Source organism: Anguilla rostrata, chromosome 8 (assembly GCF_018555375.3).
Source record: "Anguilla rostrata isolate EN2019 chromosome 8, ASM1855537v3, whole genome shotgun sequence".
Taxonomy (NCBI): Eukaryota; Metazoa; Chordata; class Actinopteri; order Anguilliformes; family Anguillidae; genus Anguilla; species Anguilla rostrata.
Window position 1 is genome coordinate 2,606,377 of NC_057940.1, and position 21,331 is coordinate 2,627,707.

The 21,331-nt window shown below is 45.9% G+C and overlaps 1 protein-coding gene across 1 annotated transcript in view; it reads right to left on the reverse strand.

Moving 5' to 3' along the window:
- LOC135260522 (metabotropic glycine receptor-like) overlaps positions 1 to 21,331 on the reverse strand; it is a 70,782-nt gene that overhangs the window by 42,701 nt on the left and 6,750 nt on the right. Inside the window, exon 2 of the mRNA XM_064345804.1 lies at positions 14,527 to 14,632. Within this exon, the coding sequence (XP_064201874.1) occupies positions 14,527 to 14,632 (106 nt within the window). The remainder of the gene's footprint in view (positions 1 to 14,526; positions 14,633 to 21,331) is intronic.

A 21,331-nucleotide genomic window follows, 5' to 3' on the forward strand; every position in this document is an offset into this window, starting at 1 on the left:
TTCGTACACAAATTAAACGCCATCTATTTGCACAAATGAAAGGGGGCGCGCTAATTCCATTTCAAGGGTAATGCGGTTCGGTTTTCCAATCATCCACGTCGCGAATGAAGAGTAAATATCGGAAACACGCTCCACGAAATCCTCCTTAGCGAGGCTCAGGCAAGGCTAACGCAGGACGGTTCTAGAATGTTGATGATGATGAACATTCCGCTGCGACTCGAACTTGGCCGTGAGATAATCCGTTATGTCCCCCCAGGTCTCAGGATGAATTTTATTGTTCCAATTGGGCTCTGTCAACATCATTACAAAACAAAAAAAAAAAACGTTCCAGGCATGTTTCATAAAAACTTTCCGTAACCTTGCAGGTGACATATCACTAAGTCATGAAAAGAACAACATCGTGGAGGATGCATATCAGTAAGATGTTTTAAATGGGTTGCTTTAATGGTTTTAAAAATATATTTTTATTTCAGTTTTTGGTGTATGTCTTCAATTGGCCCAGGCAGTTTTGTGTGTGGTAAAGGATATTTAATGATGAGCTTCACAAATAGCTGGAATCAGGAGAAACCACCTCACATCACTAGTGCTGCGAATATATCCCTCCAGGCATTATGTGTGTGCATATTACCTGATTCTTTAAAAAAATAAAGACATTTAATCTTATTTATGGATGATGTGGAACTATGATGCGAGCAAACCGAGAGAGCTGTGACCAGCTAAAAGAAATGCCACAGCTTCCTACATCAGCAGCACCACACGTGGAGAGAGCAGTAAATTACTGCGAGACATCACAGCAAGAACAAACGCAGAAGACGGGAAAATGGCTTGTCGCTCGTGCAATTCCACCCAGTGAGAGGAAAAAAGTGACAAATTATCCTTCGTGTCACTTTCAACCAACTACAACCCAGGTCTACTGAAAATGTGGCCAAACAAGATGTCCGCAAAAACAAGATGTCAGCCCACCCAATTTACCGTCCTTTTCCAACCTCTCTCTGTTTCAACTCCTTGTCCGTATATTTAGGGGCTCGAATAAAGAACTTTAAGCTGTTTATGTGGATGGAACTCACTTCTGGTACGTAGCCGGATATTACTGGAACATCAACATCAACAGTTTGAAAGCGGCTAGGCTGATGCTAATAAACGCAACAGCACCGGAAGTGTACTAGGCTGCCCGTTGGACAGGCTGGCCCAATCTAACCAGGGTTCTCTGGGCCTGAGAATGACGAGCTGGCCCTGCTTTTGGAAGTGAGAAGGAAAGAAGTACCAGCACGCTATAAAAAACTTATTTTTATGTTTGTAATTGTAAATAAACACTATAAATTCAACCCGCTCTCATACATCGCCTCTGGAAGTCTGTGTATTATTTATTTAGTTTTTTTTTTGTTTAAATCACAAACCCGCCACTGTCCCAATACCAGCCATTGTAAAGCCAGCATGTCATAAGAAATTTCTGTAAAAATCTAAAATATCGTTGACTGCACATAAAAACTCACTGGGCCAATTAAAAACATAAACCAAAACTGAAATAATATAAAAACGTGAGAAAGAGAACTCTCCCTTAAAAAATGTTCAATCCCTTTAGGAATGCAACTGCATGGCAAGACGTTTCAACATTAAAAACAATGTTTAAAGGATATCCCGGAAGCAGGATAAATATCTATTTTAGGGATGCTAATCTTACCTTCCCAGGAAAGTGGGATGAAGCAGAGGGGTGTGGTTTCTGTCGTTTTTATTTCCAAATTTAGCCATGACATTCTAAATTATGCCATTTCCATTTTGGCTTTCAAAACGGGTGTTTTGGAATAATGTCGTTTTGGACTCGAAACACTCCAAATATATTTGAGAAACATAACGGAGTCACGGACGGGTAACGTCGCAAAAAAATAGTAATAGTTTCGTCATTCCCTTTCTCGGCTTCTCGTGTGAAGTTGCCTGTGGCGCGGCTTTCCGTTTGTACCTCGTGCTGAAAGCGCGAGTGCAGCACCGCGCGCTGCTCGGCGCTGTGGCGCGGTACGCACACTACAGGCTGCTCTCGTGCTGTGAAATAATAAAAACGCTGACAGTTCGGAAGACGGGGATGAAAAGCGCCAGGCAACAGCCGTTGAGATAAATCGAATTTCGGGAGCGGGGATGAGGAAGTCCCGATTTGTCTGCGACGCAGAGTGACAGGATTCACAAGCGGGAATGGAAATGATGGACGTGCTCCAATAAAAAAAAAATTGCTGCTGCTGGGTTAAAAAAAAACCCCCCATTAATTTCAAATAGACCTGTATATTTATACTCCTCCCTTCTATGCTTATACACAACAAAATGCCCACTGTTATGTCGACTCTAACAGATTACAAATGAGTCAAATAGGGTAAGAGGTGATTTAACACTGAACATTATTTAAAAATTTGACCCAACATGGGGCTGAGTTTATCCAATTGCTTAATCTACCCTTCCATTTTGTTTGCAATGGGAAGTACGTCACTAAGTATGGGAGTCGAGATACAATGTTAAGATTGGGCCAAGTATTTTCGTAATAGGCCATTCTTAATGGTGCTTCAGTGTGATTTTAGGGGCCATTGCCATTTGGGTTTGTGTTCCACAGTAGAGGGAACAATCTCACGTCCCAAAAATGTTGGATGAAGACATCAGAAGGTTGGATTTAGAGAACCGTAGAGTACTGCTCCGTCACCAACGCAATGAAATTTGTTCTGCTTCAAAAAAACTTAAGTCTGTCAGGAAACAGAATAGCCAAAAGGTCACGCGCTAAGCACTGTAAATAAGATTATATTACAGTTTGCTCGTAGTTGATAAGGCATAACAAATTACGCGTAGGCCTGTTGGTTTGACAGCACATTTTGCATTTGACAATTTCCCCATCTGGGATAGGCATCGGATGTTACAGCCGAGAAATGTGTTCTGATTTCCGAACTGTCAAACGGGAGACGTTACTTAACCATGACTCAGCGCGCGAAATAAAGTCAACGGGAGGAAAAATGTAAAATAAATAAATGAGAAAAAAAAGATGTAAAGGAAAAAATAAATTACGAAGAGGTTCTCCTGCCTCCACAACAACATTTTTCCGAAGCTATTTAGGGATTTTTTTTAAAAACAAAACAAAAAAAAACAGGTTACAATCACTGTTCCAGATGTGTTGCTTTTTATTAGGAACCAAAGCATCAACAACGAATAGGAACAATCGTTTTGTGACTCTGGTTTGAATGTGATGCCATTTGTCTGAAATGGTGATTAGAAATTTAATGAGACTGACTGTAGGAAATGGCTATAATTTCACTGATGATTGGAATCTGGTTAAAATTGGGGTTTTGTCAAAAACAAACATTAGAGGCCTTTTGAGAAAATAAATTTTAAATGTCAGAATTAAGTTTATCAGTGGTAAGAATATGATTTGAATGTGGCAATGATCTCATATTTAACATCACCAATGTTATTATGTTCATGTCACAATCAGAGTAGCGATGACGTCATAAGAGAACGTTGATCGGTATGTCGTCGCCCTGGAACAGTAGAAATGGCAGATGTATAAAAAATTTGAAGCAAGGAACTGTGGAAATATAAGAAAGCAAACTGGTGTGTGTGCACCACTAGGGCCCGACTCAGCGAACAGAAATAAATCATCCAGCCTCCAGTAACAACGCTGTATCCTGTGGTTAATTCTTTGGAAAACAAAAACAAAAAAAAGACTATTTAATAGCTCATTTAAATCACCGACAGACACAGGGGACATAAATACAAGTCGGAGGGAAAGCGCGAATACAAATGAGGATATTTTTTCAATTTAATTGGTTTATTACAAAAACGAAAAAAAAAACTTCCTTTTTTCACCACGGGAATGCGATAAACACTCCAAAGCGCCTCCATCCTCAGCGTGAAACACAGTTTAGTTTCCCTCCCATTCACGCAAATCCATCACAAAACTGTCCTGTCCTGTCCCTATAAACCAGGGGTCCTCCATCTTAATCCAGAGAGGGCTGGTGTGGTTTCTGTTGCAACCAAGCGGCTACACATCTGATTCCACCAACCAATCACCACAGCCTTTGCTAAGAAACCTTGATGAGCGGAATCAGGTGTGTAACTGCTCAGTTGGAACAGAAGCCTGCACCCACACCGGCCCTTTCTGGATAAGCCTGAGGTCACCTGCTGTAACTCATTACATTCCATTACATTTACTTGGCAGACGCTTTTATCCAAAGTGACGTACAATAAGTGCATACCGAAGGTCACTGGAACAACTACAAAACACAGACACGATAAGGTGCAATACTCATTATGTAACAGTTATTCATAGCCATGAACACATTAAGTCCAGTTCACACAGTGAACGTTACTCTCTGACCTAACCTATGCCAAGTCAAACGAGGAGGCATGACGGTGAGCTACAACATCAAGATAATGATACAGAGTACAATAAGTGCTGGATGGAGGTACATGTACATGACACGAACGTGGCACAGGAGGTACAGGTGGAGCATGAAAGAGTTTTTAAAAGGTGCTAGTATCTGCTTATCGCCCTCCGCTTTAAAAAACCTCCTTCTGAAGTACGAGTAACGGCTGCTGAGGAGGTTTAAAGGCCAGAGGCTATGACTCCAGGCTTCGAGAGGGAAGGTTTTAAAAGCGCACCGACAGAAGGGTACCTATGAGGAAGGCCAGGGCTGCCCGGAGAGGGGAAGGTTTTAAAAGCGCACCGGCAGAAGGGTACCTATGAGTAAGGCCAGGGCTGCTCGGAGAGGGGGAAGGTTTTAAAAGCGCACCGGCAGAAGGGTACCTATGAGTAAGGCCAGGGCTGCTCGGAGAGGGGGAAGGTTTTAAAAGCGCACCGGCAGAAGGGTACCTATGAGTAAGGCCAGGCTGCCGAGAGGGGAAGGTTTAAAAGCGCACCGGCAGAAGGTACGCACTCTTTAGGCACGCAGCACGTACCCCGATGCAGTAGGATGCGTTTTAAAGCACGCGAAGGTTTTGCACGCGTCTGATGTTTTTTTTTTATTTTTTTAACGGAGTGCCTTCCATCTGGCGGGGCGTGAGTCAGATCATCGAAAAAAAAAAGAGGAGGCGGGATCAGAGCCAGGCCTCGGCTCCCCGAATGCGAGGGGGGGTGGGGGTGGGGTGGGGGGGCGGAATGGGGGGGCGCTTGATATTCCCGTCACACGAAACCTGTCAGACGCCGTCTGTGCCCCTCGTACGAGGGGAACGTACATCTTTTTTAGAGCGTCGCCGTCGACGCCCGGAGAGCACCCTCTTAAAAAAAAACCACCCGACCTCAACATCGGAATGCAGAGCAGCAAAAAGCAATGGTGCATCCTTAAAATTATGACTTAGCGAAAGGCTAGCGTACTGCCCCACCAGCGCTCCTCTGCATAGCAACGCATAGCAACGCATAGCAACGCTTAAGGTCAATAACCTTGCGTCTAATTCCAGCTCTTGGCACGGGGGGCTGATTTGTGGGATGTCGTAATGTCAGAATGTCATTTCCTTTGAGAGATTGATTTCATTTCCTGCGAGAAACTTGAGTACCGAGTCCAGCTATTGAGTCTGGCTTTCAAATAAATCATCTGAGATACTGATACCTCTAGCCCGCTAGCTCTCCTGTCTGTTTTTCTCAGACTCACAGATCGCACGTTTCTTAGTTTTGCCATTGGTAGGGTGTGTGTTTGTTAGGGGGTAGGGCGTGTGTGTGTGTGTGGGGGGGGGGGAGTTTGTGGGGGAAGGGGCGGTGACAGAATTTAAACTGTATTAACCAAAAGTTCAGTTATTAAACCTTCATTAGGTTAAAGATGACAAAAAGTCAGTTGCTTTTAAAAAAAATATGAACTGGCCTCCGTTGTGTCTAAATAAAACTTCCTGGCGAGTTTACAGTATATCCACCTTCTTATTGGTGGATTTATGTGGCCTATTAGAGCAGGGCTTTTAACCGGGCTAGGCCGAGGAATCACCGGAGAGACGCGTTAAATTATATTTTGCGGACACTGAACCTTGAGGGGGGTGGGCACAGTGAAGAACCCCCCCCCCCCACGCTCGCTCACCATAGCAGACCCTGGAGAATGGTGTGGTGGGGGGGGGGGGGGGGGGGAGATCAATATTCATTATTAATGAAGGATAAGATGGATGGCCAGTTCCGGTGATCGTATAGGTCACCACGGAACGCGTAACCACAGCGACTCTGAGTCCTCGTCCGCTTTCGTTTTTTAAACCGTCGTCTCTGCGCCCGTTCCCTCGCATTTCAACATGGCCCCCGTAACTCACGCACACGGGAAATGGTGTTTGTTACAGCAAAGGTACTATAAACTCCATTTGTTAGATATCTGTATGATAGCAGTAAACAACTGCAGCAGAGCATTAGTCTATAGTATGAGATGAAGATACTGAAAATTGAACACAGTACTGGGCTGGCATCTCACAGCTCGAAAAAATCTTATCTTAAAGTTAATTCCTTGAACCCCCAGAACTTCACCAGAGGATCATCAATAACGACCAATCTAAAAAAAAAAAATACAGGCTCGGTGTTGCCCCCGGCAACAGTGACTCATGCAATGGGAATGTGATTTCAGTAGTCCACCCGATCAAATTGAGTGTGCAAATTGCACTGTGGACCATAAAATTAGGCAACAGCGGTGGTAGTGTCCAGCCACGCTCTGGGCTGGCTCCTGTGACCTTGAAAAGTTGATGCTCTGTGCTCGACTAGCAATGTTTTGAGTAGGCCCAAAATGTTTTTTTTTTTGTTTATTTTTTGTTTTTTTGGGGGGGGGAGGGGGGGCAGATGATGCAAGAGGTACTGTGCAGTCTGTCCTGGTAAAAGACGTGCCATATTTGGACGTGCCAGAGAGCCAGACGTTCTCTCGGTGCATTGCACACGGACAGTTTGTAAGCAGACTGGGCCGGGCGTTAGATTCACAGTGATAATACTGTGCTCCTTTTTTTAAATTTTTTTTGGCAACGTCCTTTTATCGCACCGAGCAATTAGCGAGCGGACAAGGAGCGGAGGGGCATTTTCAATCCACTGCATCGTGTCCTTCCTTTGCACAGTCATTTTAATCTCCAGTTTGAGGCATCAGACGCTCAGGTGAAGGCCGTCTCCAACAAGACAAAATGAATTCAGTCATGCGTCCGTAGCGAAAACGCGCACAGTATTTTCCAATATTGTCTTTGTGTCCCATATTCCTTTATTGGACAGAACAGAGTAGAGAGACAGGAAGAGCAGGGGAAGAGAGAGGGAGAGACGTGCGACAAAGGGTCGTGCGGTCGGGACTCGAACCGCCGACGTCGCGGCTCGTAATGAGCATGTGGACAGTGCTCTACAGGCTACACCACGAGACACCCCCTCAATCAATAACTTAAGTCGTTTGATTATTATTATTCCTGAAACGTCAGTATTTCAAATGTGAGTGGAAGCATCAGTCCACATCAGTCCACAATTTTATTTTCTCAAGAATGTTTTGTTGTTGTTGTTGTTGTTGTTTCTGGTTTTATCTGTACGTTTATGACTGAGAGCTAAGCAGGCATCCAGGTAAAAACTTCTCTATGCACTTTACACACGCACCTCACTGAAGAGTATATTAAATCTGGGAAACGTTAGAGAGGTATCCTCCATTTTGGCTCTGCTCCAGTGTGGGAACTGCACTTTAACATGTATGACCCGAGCTCCAACTGTCAAGTCAAGTTACCAGTCCAGGCATAACCCACTAAACTCCGTGCACTTAATGGCTACACGCATCATAAATGTATGAGCCGGAATCCGAAAGCATGCCCACAGGCACTTAAATCAGGCGCTTTAATTAAGCATTTCAGGTACAGCGACCATCAATAAGAGAGAAATCGGTAATGCCCTTTACAAATGTAGCCAGAGGCAAAGGCTAAACACCAGGGTGTCCTGTAATTATTTCACCAACATTATTAAAAGTCATCACAACCCGGACTGGCATTTGAGATAATAATCCCTGTTAAACATCACTTTCATTATGACAGAATTCAATTAATAAAACGTGATTACCGGCATATATCATTCTACTGATCCTGATCCACATTTATTCTGCAGCAATGTGGTACAGGATAGCCATGCAGGTTAGTCCACAGACATTTTCTGAACTTCACAAAAAAAAGAAAAAAAAAGAAAGAAGTACTTTGGCATAAAAAGATGAATAGCAATTTCCACAAAGGGTTCTTCGGGAAAAAAAAAGTAGCACCAGGTGTGCACAAGTTTGTGGCTGAAAAAAACCTTCATTTCAAATATTCTTTTCCAAAGGATTATGATCTGACACTAGATTAATATTGATGGAATATCACAAAGATGAGTCGATTTCTGTACGACGACAATCTAGCCCACAACACTTTTACAGATAAAGGAAACGGGATATTGTGATTGGGCGACCAGGCCAGTGTCAACCCACCAATCGACACTAGCTTTTAACCCCTTAACTCCTTACGCTCCCGCAACACTGCCCCCCCCCCCCACCCGGATCACAATCCAATCGCCCTGTCCACAGCAGATCGAAACTGGGAGGGGGGGGGGGGGCAAAGACAAACACGGGTGCAAGGCAATACAGACCTAATTATACGCCACCTGGCCCCAGCACAGAGCCATTAGAGCAAGTCACTCGCGTTTGTCTGGGTATTGGAAACTAACGGTGGGCTGCTGCTTTGAATAGAGGCAATTATCTGGCTGAAGGATCACCTTCTATTATTTTATTATTATTATACATTTTTTTTTTACATTTTCACAAAATATATGCATAAATAGGTTCAGGTCCTGCACAGATGAGACTGCTTTCTATACCAGAGTAATTCACGGCATTTGATTTCAGAGTGGTGAACAGAGAGCTAAACCGACGCACCGTGCATCTTGAAAAGAGACAAAACGCCACCTGTAGAGCAAGAGAAATGCTTTATTTTATTTAATCGAAAAATAATTATTTTCTTTGGCTTCAGAACGATATCAACAGAAATGCGGCGGCGCTGTCTCTTTCGATCGAGCCGTAAAAGTTAATGGCGCGAGTAAAACATTTAGGGAGCCAATCAGCAGCTCCCATTAACACATCAGTGCCTGCACCCTGAACCCAGTCAGACGATAAATCGTTCATCTTCAAAAAGAAATTAAGACGGATAAACCTCACACGCCGCCTGAATTATTTTTTTAGCTTTCATTTTAACGATTTCACAAAGACCTCAAGCGAGCATCTCACTGGTCGCTGATCCTGAGGCCAAGAACATGCAGGCCACACCTCTCCTCAGGGCCCCACACCTCACTCTGGGGTCACACCTCCCCCAGGGACCCACCTCTCCCCAGGGGCCCACACCTCACTCTGTGACCCACACCACCCCCAGGGGCCCACACCTCACTCTGGGACCCACACCTCCCCCAGGGGCCCACAACTCACTCTGGGACCTACACCTCCCCCAGGGGCCCACATCTCTCTCAGGGGCTCACACCTCCTCCAGGGGCCCACAACTCACTCTGGGACCCACACCTCCCACAGGGGCCCACATCTCCCTCAGGGGCTCACACCTCCCCCAGGGGCCCACATCTCTCTCAGGGGCTCACACCTCCTCCAGGGGCCCACAACTCACTCTGGGACCCACACCTCCCCCAGGGGCCCACAGGTTCATCATTCATTTTTTTAGCTGAGCTTAAAAAATACAGTCACATTCCATTACAGTCAGTTTTAATTCCCTAATTTCCCACAGGCCGTCTCAGGTGCTTTTCTGCCAACGTGTTCTCATTCCCAACTCGTCATGCACTGAATCCCTGTCATCCCTTTCGGCGCCCCCCAGCCTCTTTATGGTGACGCCAAGGGTAAACAAGATGGTGGAAAGCGATATCTTTTTATTTCCTGAATTGTGAAATGCAAAAAAAGCGATGTTTAATTTTATGAAATCATAGCATGTATATTAGATTCTAATGTTGGTTCATGTAAAGATCTGGTAAGATGCACTGTACCTGTTTACCCCTCACGTCAATATGACATGTTCACAACATAAAGACACTGAGGGTTTCCATTGAAGTCTATGAGATACCGAGGGCATCTGGAAGTGGTGCCAAAGGACTCCTCCTGCGTTGTCTAGTGAGCCCAAAAGCTTCTGACCAAACGTAAACACGTAAGGAGTTTGGAATGAGACCAGATAATTAGTACTACAGAGAGATTCAACTTCACTGCTATCAGTAGTCCCACTGTTCACTGATGCCAGAAGTAAATAACTAAATGACTAATTAGACTTAATTGAGATCACTTCCCAAACGTGTCTACGGGGCAAGCAAGTATAATTTTTAAATGCTTCAATAAAACAACATTGCTGTATCTTTGTTGTTAGCATTAGCACAGCCGTAGCCGCTGCTTCACCGCTTCACTTAATAAATTATGTCAAATGAACACCGGCATTCTAACAGCCAATTATCTGAGAGCCGGGCCAGAATGAAACCTGCCGCGTGTGGCGTACCCCATGGGTCAGTCCTGGGACACACTAAATTAAAGCATGGATCTAAATTGTCTGCACACCAGGTCTTAATACACTTTAGTTTTCCTTCTTCTCTTCTTTCAGGCACAGCCATCTTCCCCTGCCACAGCCCCCAAGAAAGGTATCTTATAATTTTCAAGATTTTGTTGGGGAATTTCAGTCAACGATTACATATTTAATTTTAATATTCATCCCTTATTTATCCAGGCGAGTCCCACTGAGACCGAAATCTCTTCATCACAGAAGACCCGGCCTGGCTTAAGAGGCAGCCGCATTAGCAATGCGTCACAAAAGCGGTGATCACATGACCAGAGAACATCCCACTATCCTGTGGAGCATGCTGGGCATTCTGGATAAGACACCAGACCAGACCAACGGCATCTCTCAGTTCCCATCCAATTAAATCAACTTAAACAGAGTAATTAAGGACACAAACACTGCAGAGCTTTTCCATTCAAACCCTGCAGGGAGATAAAAAACTGAATGAATCCAAGGGGGGGGGGGGGGGAACTGTATAAAATAGCACAATGAACATGTGCGATGACTCATTGATTTTCCCCTACACAAGGTGCGTCCCATAATGCACTGGGAGAGCTGAACCCGCTGGAGTCCGTTGCTGTAATCCGCGCTTAGCAACCGCTCGGCACTTCCTGTCGCCGCCGCGCCGTCGTCGTGCGTTATTATTCTGCGAGTGCTCCTGGCGGGTCTCCGCGCTAATTGAACCCTCCCCCCGCCCCCCCCGCCTCCCTCCCACGTGCTGCTCAGTCCGCTCAGACTCTCTCTGGGGGGCCGCCCCATTAAGATTCACCTCACGGACCAAACGAAGCGGCTGGCACCTGCGCAAGATTTGATTACGCGCCTTATCCCCCCCCCCCCCATACCCCCCACCCCCACCCCCCACCTCCACCCCCCCCCTCTTATTTTTTCTGAACGTTGCCAACTGCCGGCGAGACTGCGGAGCCGGGGGAGCGGGTGGGGGGTGGGGAAGGGAGGGGGGGGCGGACGGTTTAGGAGTCAGGCCAAAGTGAAATCGGGCCCGTCGGCGGTGGTAAATTCGATGTAAAATTTAATTAATTAGCCGGGAGGTGTGACGTGAGTCCCGTCGAAACCGAGCCTTTGAAGAGAAGGCAGGAGCCGCTGCCCCCAGCGTGTCTGTCTCCTGAAACGGGACGACAGAGTTTTACTTGCAGAAAAAGGGGATTTAATGTGACATGCTTTTTTTTGTGTTGTTTTTTTTTTCTCTTTCTTTTACCTCCCCGCCTTGCTGCTCTGTTCAATTTCAGGGATGAAATTGCGCAGGACTGGATTCTATTTATAGGAAGCACTCAGTGGGCGAACCCCCCGCCCCCTCCCTAACTCCTACCCCCCCCCCCCCTCCACTCCCCACCTCTATGTCCCAAACTACCAGAGACACCTCCTCCAGTTAGAGAATCGGAGAGGGAGAGTGCGAATCCGTGACTGAATTCAGGCCAAAGGCATTCTGGGTTTTTCACTCCAATAACAAAAAGAAGGTAAAGCGCAAAGGATCCTGGGATATTTTTGAAAAACGAACCCCCTGCTGTCACACTGCTGTCTGCAGACCCAGCACACGACAACACACACACACACACACACACACAGGCATGAACACACACACACACACACACACACACTAACAGACACACACACACACACCTGCACGCATACACACACTCACACGTCCACACACACACACACACACACACACACTTACACACACAGATCACATCACAACAGAAAATTAAACAGTAAACACAAAAAATAAACCAAACCCGTAAAAATGGGCGGAGCCCTGCAGCCTCCCGTCCCCCAGCAGGGGAGTGGGGGGGGGGGGGGGGGGGGGGAATGCAGAGACAGAAAGAGAAAGAGCGCTTAATTATTTAAAACTCGAGCTACAATCCATTACATGACATTTATTATAGATTACAGCCAGGTCCACTCCACGCCAGCTATAAGAAAATTCTTATGAAATCATAACCCAAAGAGATTTTATTCAAACCATAAACCCTGAACATATATTGAATTGTTTCTGGAAGATGGACTAGACCTGGTAACACAATCGATATACTTTATAATATAAATACACAATATTATATAACATACAGAATGTATTTTAGATTGAGACGCTTGTGCATTTTTTATGCCGTTTCATGGTTTATTTCTATATTTAGAATGGCTGCAACCAACCAATCACAGACCAGCACAGGCTCTCCCCTGTAATCACAGACCAGCATGAGCTCCCTTTTAATAACAGACCAGCGCCAGCTCTCCCCATAATCACAGACCAGCGCTAGCTCTTCCCATAATCACAGACCAGCCCGAGCTCTCCCCTTTTAATCACAGACCAGCACAGGCTCTCCCCCGTAATCACAGACCCTGTAATCACAGACCAGCCTGAGCTCTCCCCCGTAATCACAGACCAGCCCGAGCTCTCCTGTAATCACAGACCAGCCCGAGCTCTCCTGTAATCACAGACCAGCCTGAGCTCTCCTGTAATCACAGACCAGCCCGAGCTCTCCTCATAATCACAGACCAGCACAAGCTCTCTCCTGTAATCACAGACCAGTGCGATCTCTCCCCCATAATCACAGACCAGCCCGAGCTCTCCCGTAATCACAGACCAGTGCGATCTCTCCCGTAATCACAGACCAGTGCGATCTCTCCTGTAATCACAGACCAGTGCGATCTCTCCCATAATCACAGACCAGCGTAAGCTCTCCTGTAATCACAGACCAGTGCGATCTCAAGCCGCTGCTCTTTTTCACTGCACTGTAGAGCAGCCAGGCTCACAGAGCCGGACATGGACTCAGCCTACAGGTTACCAACGGCACACTTGAACCTAAGAATCACTGGTAAGGACAGGAAGTCCTGCTAAATATCCCTTCCACACTAGAGTAGCACTGGGTGGCACACCACCTCACTGCTGTGTGCATATGGCATGTTTGTGTGTGGCGGGTCATGCTGTAGTGTCGTGGTGTAGGAGTAGTGGTAGCTGTGTGGGCGGGTGGAGCGAATCTGTGTTGCGTGTGTGTGCGTGTGCGTGCTCATGTGCATAAGTGTGAAGATCACACTTGGCAGATCTTTGTGAATGGGAGACATAACTTCTAGAATGGTCTACAAGTCAGTTGATGAGGAAACACAAACTCCCGTGTGCTAACCAAGCTCTGACTATTAATAGAGACACGTACAGACAAAAAAAACAGGAAAGTCTACAGTGAGCGCAAAATGTAAAGTAGGCCAACTGGAGCACAGAGTTCAGGGGAAAACCCGCTGCAGCACAAGCGCTCACATTTCGCATGAATGAGCTTGCAGAATCTACGGCCTGCTGGACCAGCGCTCGAACCTGGGATCTGTAGTTTTTCTTTTAGCAGGGACGTATCCTCGGCAAGAATTCAATCTTCCAAGCGAGTCGCTCAGCGGAGATCTGTCACTTCTGGCCTGTGGTCCCGCGGGATCGTCTTAAACGGGGGTGTGCCGCGCGGGGAACGCGTGTTCTCCCGCGAAAGAAACCCAGAAATAGAAGCGTGTTCGATGCACTGGGGCGCTGACGATAAAAGCGTGTAAGATCCCGCCGCAGCCTCTGCACTTCCTGTTACCGGGAGCGTCGGGAAGAACACGCCAGAGACGCAGCCTGAAACGGGTACGCTCGGAGCAGAGAGCGCTTACACCCCAACATCTGAGCCTAGGGCTCCCCCGAGCTCTTACACCCCAACATCTGAGCTTAGGGCCCCCAAGTTCTTACACCCCAACATCTGAGCTTAGGGCTCCTGAGTTTTTACACCCCAACATCTGACACCAACACATGCACTCTCTCTCTCTCTCTCTCACACACACACACACACACACACACACTATTTCATATTGCCTAAACATAAAGTAATTGCATGTGTGTCAGGCAGTCGCTCAAAGAAAATTGATTGGCCATCTGCAGCTATTTTCAAAGAGAAGAGGTCAAACAAATATGAGACAGCTCAGAACTCCAATCATTGTAAAATATTCAAAGACAAAGCAGAACAGTTTAGCCCCCAAACACCAGCAGTGAGAGGACAGGCTCACCTCCATAGTGGTTAAATTGCATCTGTGTGTCCCTGCAAACCAGCCGTTGGCAGAGCACTGGTCAATGTCCAGGTCCTGCAGGTTCACGTCCACCCGAACCACGCCCCTGGAGAGAGACAGAGGGATCAAAAATATCACCATTATCATCCATCCATCCATCATCTATACCCGCTTATCCTGGGCAGGGATACGCCGGGTGCTGGACCCTATCCCAGCAACAGATTGGACAGGCCCGTCTGTTCTGTTCAATCTATCGCAGGACACACACACCATTCACTCACACACCCATACCTATGGGCAATTTAGAGTCTCCAATTAGCCTACCTGCAGGTCTTTGGACTGTGGGAGGAAACCGGAGTACCCGGAGGAAACCCACGCGGACACGGGGAGAACATGCAAACTCCACGCAGAAAGTCGAGATTTGAACCCACAACCTTCTTTTTGTAAGGGGACAGGCTGTAAAATGACATTAGTTTGAACGCAGTAACGCATAAATAAAAAACAAAAATCAAATCGCCTCATATACTTCACGGCTGATTTTCACCACACTTTCCCGATAAATACGCCGTTCCTTTCATTTCATCCTGCAGTTCTCTCATCTTTTAATATCCATTTGTTTTAACGATGAATATCATTAACCGTGACTTTGCCTCATTTCCATGACCTCCCTCAGGATGTTTCCCCCCCTCCCCCTCTCTTTCTATTCTCCTGTGGAAAAAAGGCGAAGCCCATTCGCCAATCACAGAGCTGTTCTTTGAAACTAATCCAGGTCACGTGCTTGACCAAGATTTAGGGTTCACTTATGATGGCATTCTTCGCACCTGATGCAAGAGAATAAATAAATAACTTGAATTATCCGTGAGTAAACTAATTTACATTTGTGTGGACAGTGCCCTTGCGGCCATATGCAGACCATGCGTTTTGGTTTCATGAGGTTTTAATCACGCGCGGTCTGCTTGCTGTTCACCATTAGTGCGCATTTGAATAAACCAATCTCACTGTGAAAGTGCCCAATATTTTCATATTAACAAAAACAGTCTTATAGATAGTATCTATCTAGTCTGTAGGTAATCAGAGCACTAATTTAGTCAGGAAGATGGCGAGCATTGTTGGGCTGAATGGCCTGTTGTTGTCGTTATATTATGTTATATTGGAACAACGTGAAGCGCCCAGAGTCTTCTCCATAGGTTTCAACGTGTATTTCAATGTGTGGAATTGTGTGTATAGTCCATTACCCCAGAGCTAGCAGGCCGCATCGTGGTTCAAACCTGCCGTCTGTGTTCTGGGGTTAATCAGGAAGGCTGGAATACAATGAGAAGCACTTCAGTCGATTCTCAGTTTTCAATTTTAAAAAAATGAGGAGAGAAAAAAAAAAAAAAATCAAGATTTCAACGAAAGAATAAAAAGGCTTTAAAAGTTTCAGCCGAGCCTCTGGGGCATCCTTTGAAGACTCGTAATGAGGAAAGAAAAAAAAACCAAAACTTTCAGAAAGTTTCAGCTGAAGAGCCTGTTTATCAGTGATGAACTGGATCGAAGCTGGCAATGCCACTCACCCGTGACAAAGCAGGAATACATTTGTAGAAGTAAAATGAGAGATTTCTCCTCCTTGCCTATCCATACACATTTTTTTTGTGTTGATGTTCTCTTTTAAAGACCTCATTCATATCAGCAGCAAAAAAAAAAAATAAATCTTAAAGAGCAGGAGGGGATTTTGAATAAAGATACTTATTTTAACTTTATAAGAGCTATAGTGCCAAAGCTTAACCTTGACAGTTGGTTATAACTATAACAGAACTATAATTCAAACCAGAAAAGATATTCGAAAGAAACCTTTTTAAAACAGAGGCAGACAATAATTCAGTCAGACACTAAAAAAACAGAATAACTATTGTGATGCAGCCACTGCTCACAAGGCAGACAGACAGGAACAAAACAAGAGAAAGTTTGGCTTACCGCCTTTTATTGGTCCAAAACACCAAAGTTATAAAGACCCTTAGGAATACACAAAAAGGCCAATCTGGCAACCAAGCCCTTCAAAGAAAAAGGAATAACAGGAACTATCCAAAAACAAGAACATAACCATCATACTGTCTATAGCCCAGCAACTAAACACAATCTAAAAGCACCCTCCCCTAGGCCTGGAAGCTAGGCCTCTTATAGATCCCATGATTAGGTAATGGGCCGCAGCTGATGTGATTACAATGAACCACAGCTGCAGCCATACCTGTCTGCAGGGCCGGTGCTGCCCCCTGGTGGTCAGCACCCCCATTCCCCTTTCTGGCATCACACCACCTATATACACAATTGACCAAACCCCTCAGCTCAACTACTAAATTAATATATTGAAATATCATTAGTCCGCATACCTTCCCAGCAAGTAGTAAAGATGTTTTTAAACGAAAAACCGTATTATTTATTGTGAAGGTTCATTATGGTTATGGTCTTTTTTCTCTGAGTGATGACAGGAGCGAGGTGGTGTGGGTTCTCGTGTGGGCAGTTCGTTCCACATTTAGACGTGTTTACAGATGGCATCCGCGGCTGACATTTTGCTCTCCGTCGTGTTTAGTGTCATCAGAGCACGGCGCTTACTCACTTAACAGCGCTACGAGGAGGATGATTAAATGTCAAAACAAGGTCTGCCTAAATTCACAACAATCTTGCCCCCCCCCCCCACCCCCACCCCCACCCCTGTGAACACAAACGTCTCCAGTAGCGCGGTGGCATGGCGCAGCGGTTGGCACTGCCGTGCCGCCTCGCAAGAAGGAGGTTCGAGTCCCGGCCAGGGGTGTTTTTCCGGGTATTCCGGTTTCCTCCCACACTGAGAGACATGCATGGAATCAGGTGGAAAAGCTTGCCTGGTAGTCGGTGGGTTGCCGGTTCGATCCCCCGCCCTGGGCGTGTCGAAGTGTCCCTGAGCAAGACACCTGACCCCTAATTGCTCCCAACGAGTTGATTGGTAACTTGCATGGCAGCCTTTCACTGTGAGTGTGTGTGTGAATGGATGAATGAGAGGCATCCATTGTAAAGCGATTTGGATAAAAGCGCTACATAAATGCAGTCCATTTGCCATTTTACCATTTACTAGGAACACTAACCAAACCACTGGCCTCTAAACTGACGTTGGTCCCGGGGCAGTGCACTGAGGCTGCCCACTGCTCCTACTGCAAGTAGCAAAGACAACAGAGTATCCAATAGCTTAGCTTAGTGCAATGGTCTCCAACCCTGGTCCTGGAGAGCTACAGGGCCTGCTGGTTTTCATAGTCACTCTGCACTTCATGAATCAATTAGAGCAGCTGATTACACAGTTAACTCAACTCACCTGGTGTCTTGGGTCTCAATTGGATGCTGATTTTAAGGTGAAAACAAAAACCAGCAGACCCTGCAGCTCTCCAAGACCAGGGTTGGAGACCACTGGCTTAGCGGTAGTCCTAGGGGTGAAATGAAGCAGCTGGTGACATCACGTGTTTCAGAGACAAACCGTGGATGTCGAAGGTACACTCTCCCGAATCAGCAGTCGGGTTCACAGTATGACCCCCCCTTGACTTGATGTTTTGTTGTTTTGCTGTTTTTGATGATGTTGTTGTTTTGTTATTGTTGTTATACTGTTGCCCAATCACTATGTATGCATTATCTTTTACCATCTTTTAGGTTTTTAAGTGTACAGAGTGTTCACAGAGAGACATCTGTGAAATGCACTTTAAATAAATGATGACTTGACTTGACTTGACTTGACAGCTGCGGTTGCAGACGATTAGCCATTCCAAAATTTGAGAGGGAACTGGAGAAGTTCAGCCCCATGGTGGGTGCCAAATCAATCTTTTTTTTATTTTTTTAAAGAAGATGGCATCTCCAAAATCTCACTGTTATTTATGAACCAAGAACCAGCCGTGCCTGCCAGCTAAACTCAGCCAGCCTCCTGGCCTCGCCTGAACATATTGGCTCAGTTTAAAATTGCCATCAAAATTGATGTCAAAAATTAAAATCATAATTAAAACTCGAGATTTAATACGACTGAAATATAGAGAAGATGTCAGGTCTGCTGGTTTGCATGGTACTGAGGAGGTGCTCGTGTATCTTTCCTTTTGTCAGGGAAAACAGAACGGGTGATAAATCTAAAGACTAAGGAATAAAAGATGAAGGGGTTCAATATAAATGTATGGATCCTGGTAGAATCATTACTTGCTATTATACAACCATCTTACATAAGTTGCTTTGTTTTAGAATGCTGTTTCTGGTCCCTTTGAGGATATAAATCTTTAACCATGTAGGCATTTAAAAACGTCCTTTGCTATGACAACTAAGAAGTTCTACTGTGGGGAAAAGGGGGGGGGGGGAAACTTACCCGCAGCAACTACACAGCAAATCTTAATGCTGCAGCATACAATCACATTCTAGATGGTTCTGTGCTTCCCCAACAGTTTGGGGAAGGCCCTTTCTTGTTGCAGCATGAGAATGTCCCCTGGCCACACAGCAAGGTCCATACAGAAAAGGTTTTGTCGAGAACGGTGTGGATGAACTTGACTGGCCTGCACAGAGCCCTGACCTCAACCCCATCCATCACCTTTGGTTTCAATTGGTAAAGCTAACTACGAGCCAGGCCTAATCGCCCAATCAGTGCCCAGCCTCACTAAAGCTCTTCTGGCTCCAGCAATGCTCCAGCTATCTAGTATAAAGCCTTCCCAAAAGAGTGGAGGTTGTTACAACAGCAAAGAGCGGACCAACTATAACAAATGTTAATGCCCATAATTTTGGATGAGATGTTGGATCTGAGGTGTCCACATACTTTTGGCCGTGTAGTATATCGGCTGTATAAACGGACACGATGTAAAACTGCGTTTTTGTCACCCTGCTGACGAACGCCTGCGCGTCGATGTTAACGAGGGTGAGAAACAAGATGTCCGCTCAACATCCGAGTCTCGGGCAAGTCGGAGGCCACAGGCAGATGGGTCACAGGTGATTCGGCTGAGACTTTCGCGGACACGGGCCGTTACCCGGAGAAGAATCGGTTAGAGGGAACTCTCCCGGCTCCCGTGGTGAGATGAGGACACGGCTCCTTGTCATCCTGACGCTGTAGCGCTTTTATCACATCTCAAGTAATCATGCCTCACTTATAGTTTGACTTGCCAAAACTTTATCGACTTTATTAAGGCTTTGCTTACAGCGTGAACTAGACTTTATGTTATGACTTGATGACTATGGATAACTGATACTGTATGAGAATTGTACTTCAGCAGGCCTGTGTCCTGCACTTGTTCCAATGACCTTTGGTTTGCACTTGTTGTACACCTCTGGATAAAAGTGCCCACCAAATAAATGCAATGCAACGTAACACAACGGGTCTGGCGTTGCCGGTACGAATCAGACTGGAGATGCGAGGCGGCCGCCATCTTTATTCAGGAACGCAGCAGGGGACCCACAGCAAGGGCGGGAGAGAGAAGAGACGCTCGAAGCACAGCTCAGATCAGGGAGGCTCGCATTCCCCATCTTGTTTACGTGCCTCCCCTGGCTGAATGCAATAGGAGACTAAAGTTATGACTGGAAGCCTTTTGATCACGGCTAAGCCGCATGCAGCGGATGACGCAGTCCGTCCCCCACGCACACAAAGCCAACGCCACTGCTGCTGCAGAGTCCTCATAACACTGCAGTCCGGTCCTCACAAAGTAACACTCAAACCAAGAGAAACCACCAGCAAAGGGAAGCCCTCATTAGAAGAGTGTAATGGTGCATGTCACAGGCAACGTGTCACATCACAGCAAGTATTCTATAAAACACACACACCCTCACACATGCACATTCACACACACACACATTCACACACACACACACGCACTCATACACACACACACGCACGCTCACGCAAGCACACACACTCACACACTTCAGATGTTATTTTCATTTGCTCAGGCTGAAGTTAGTAGCAGTCTATTAGATAAAAGACAATGAAGTTACAAGTTGGGGTGATTTTGTAGATTTGGATAATATTAAAATAATAAGATAATATAATCGAAATGCCATCTGTTCTTTTAATTCAATTTGTCTATCTGGTTAATCTTACTTGGACAAAAATATCTCGAAAAACTTCTTGACTCTTGAAATTAATGATGCCTGACCTGCACTGTAGAAAAGGAAACGTTGATAATTATACCATCTCATGCTTCATCGCACAAAATACCCCTCATACATAATGCCCAACTGCTGCTCTGTAGAAGAGGGCCAGTTTAGGCTTTGCAGTGGAGAGAAAGATATGCATGAAGATTATGTGTCTATGACTGTCATGTCAAAATGAGTTCACTTCAGCCTTGCAAGACATTAATCAGTGAGTGAGAACACAACTGAAATACACTCACTGCACAACAGCACCACATACTAACAGACCAGCTCTATATGTCAGCGTTACAGAACAGAGGCAGCCAATCGCGAGTGCTCACAGAACAGAGACAGCCAATCGTGAGTGCTCACAGAACAGAGGCAGCCAATCGTGAGTGCTCACAGAACAGAGGCAGCCAATCGTGAATGCTCACAGAACAGAGGCAGCCAATCATCAGCGCTCACAGAACAGAGGCAGCCAATCATCAGCGCTCACAGAACAGAGGCAGCCAATCATCAGCGCTCACAGAACAGAGGCAGCCAATCATCAGCGCTCACAGAACAGAGGCAGCCAATCATCAGCGCTCACAAACAAGGCAGCACATCACGCTCACAGAACGAGGCCATCTAGCGTACAGAACAGAGGCAGCCAATCATGCGCTCAGAACAGAGGCGCCATCATCAGCGCCACAGAGAGCAGCCAATCATCAGCGCTCAC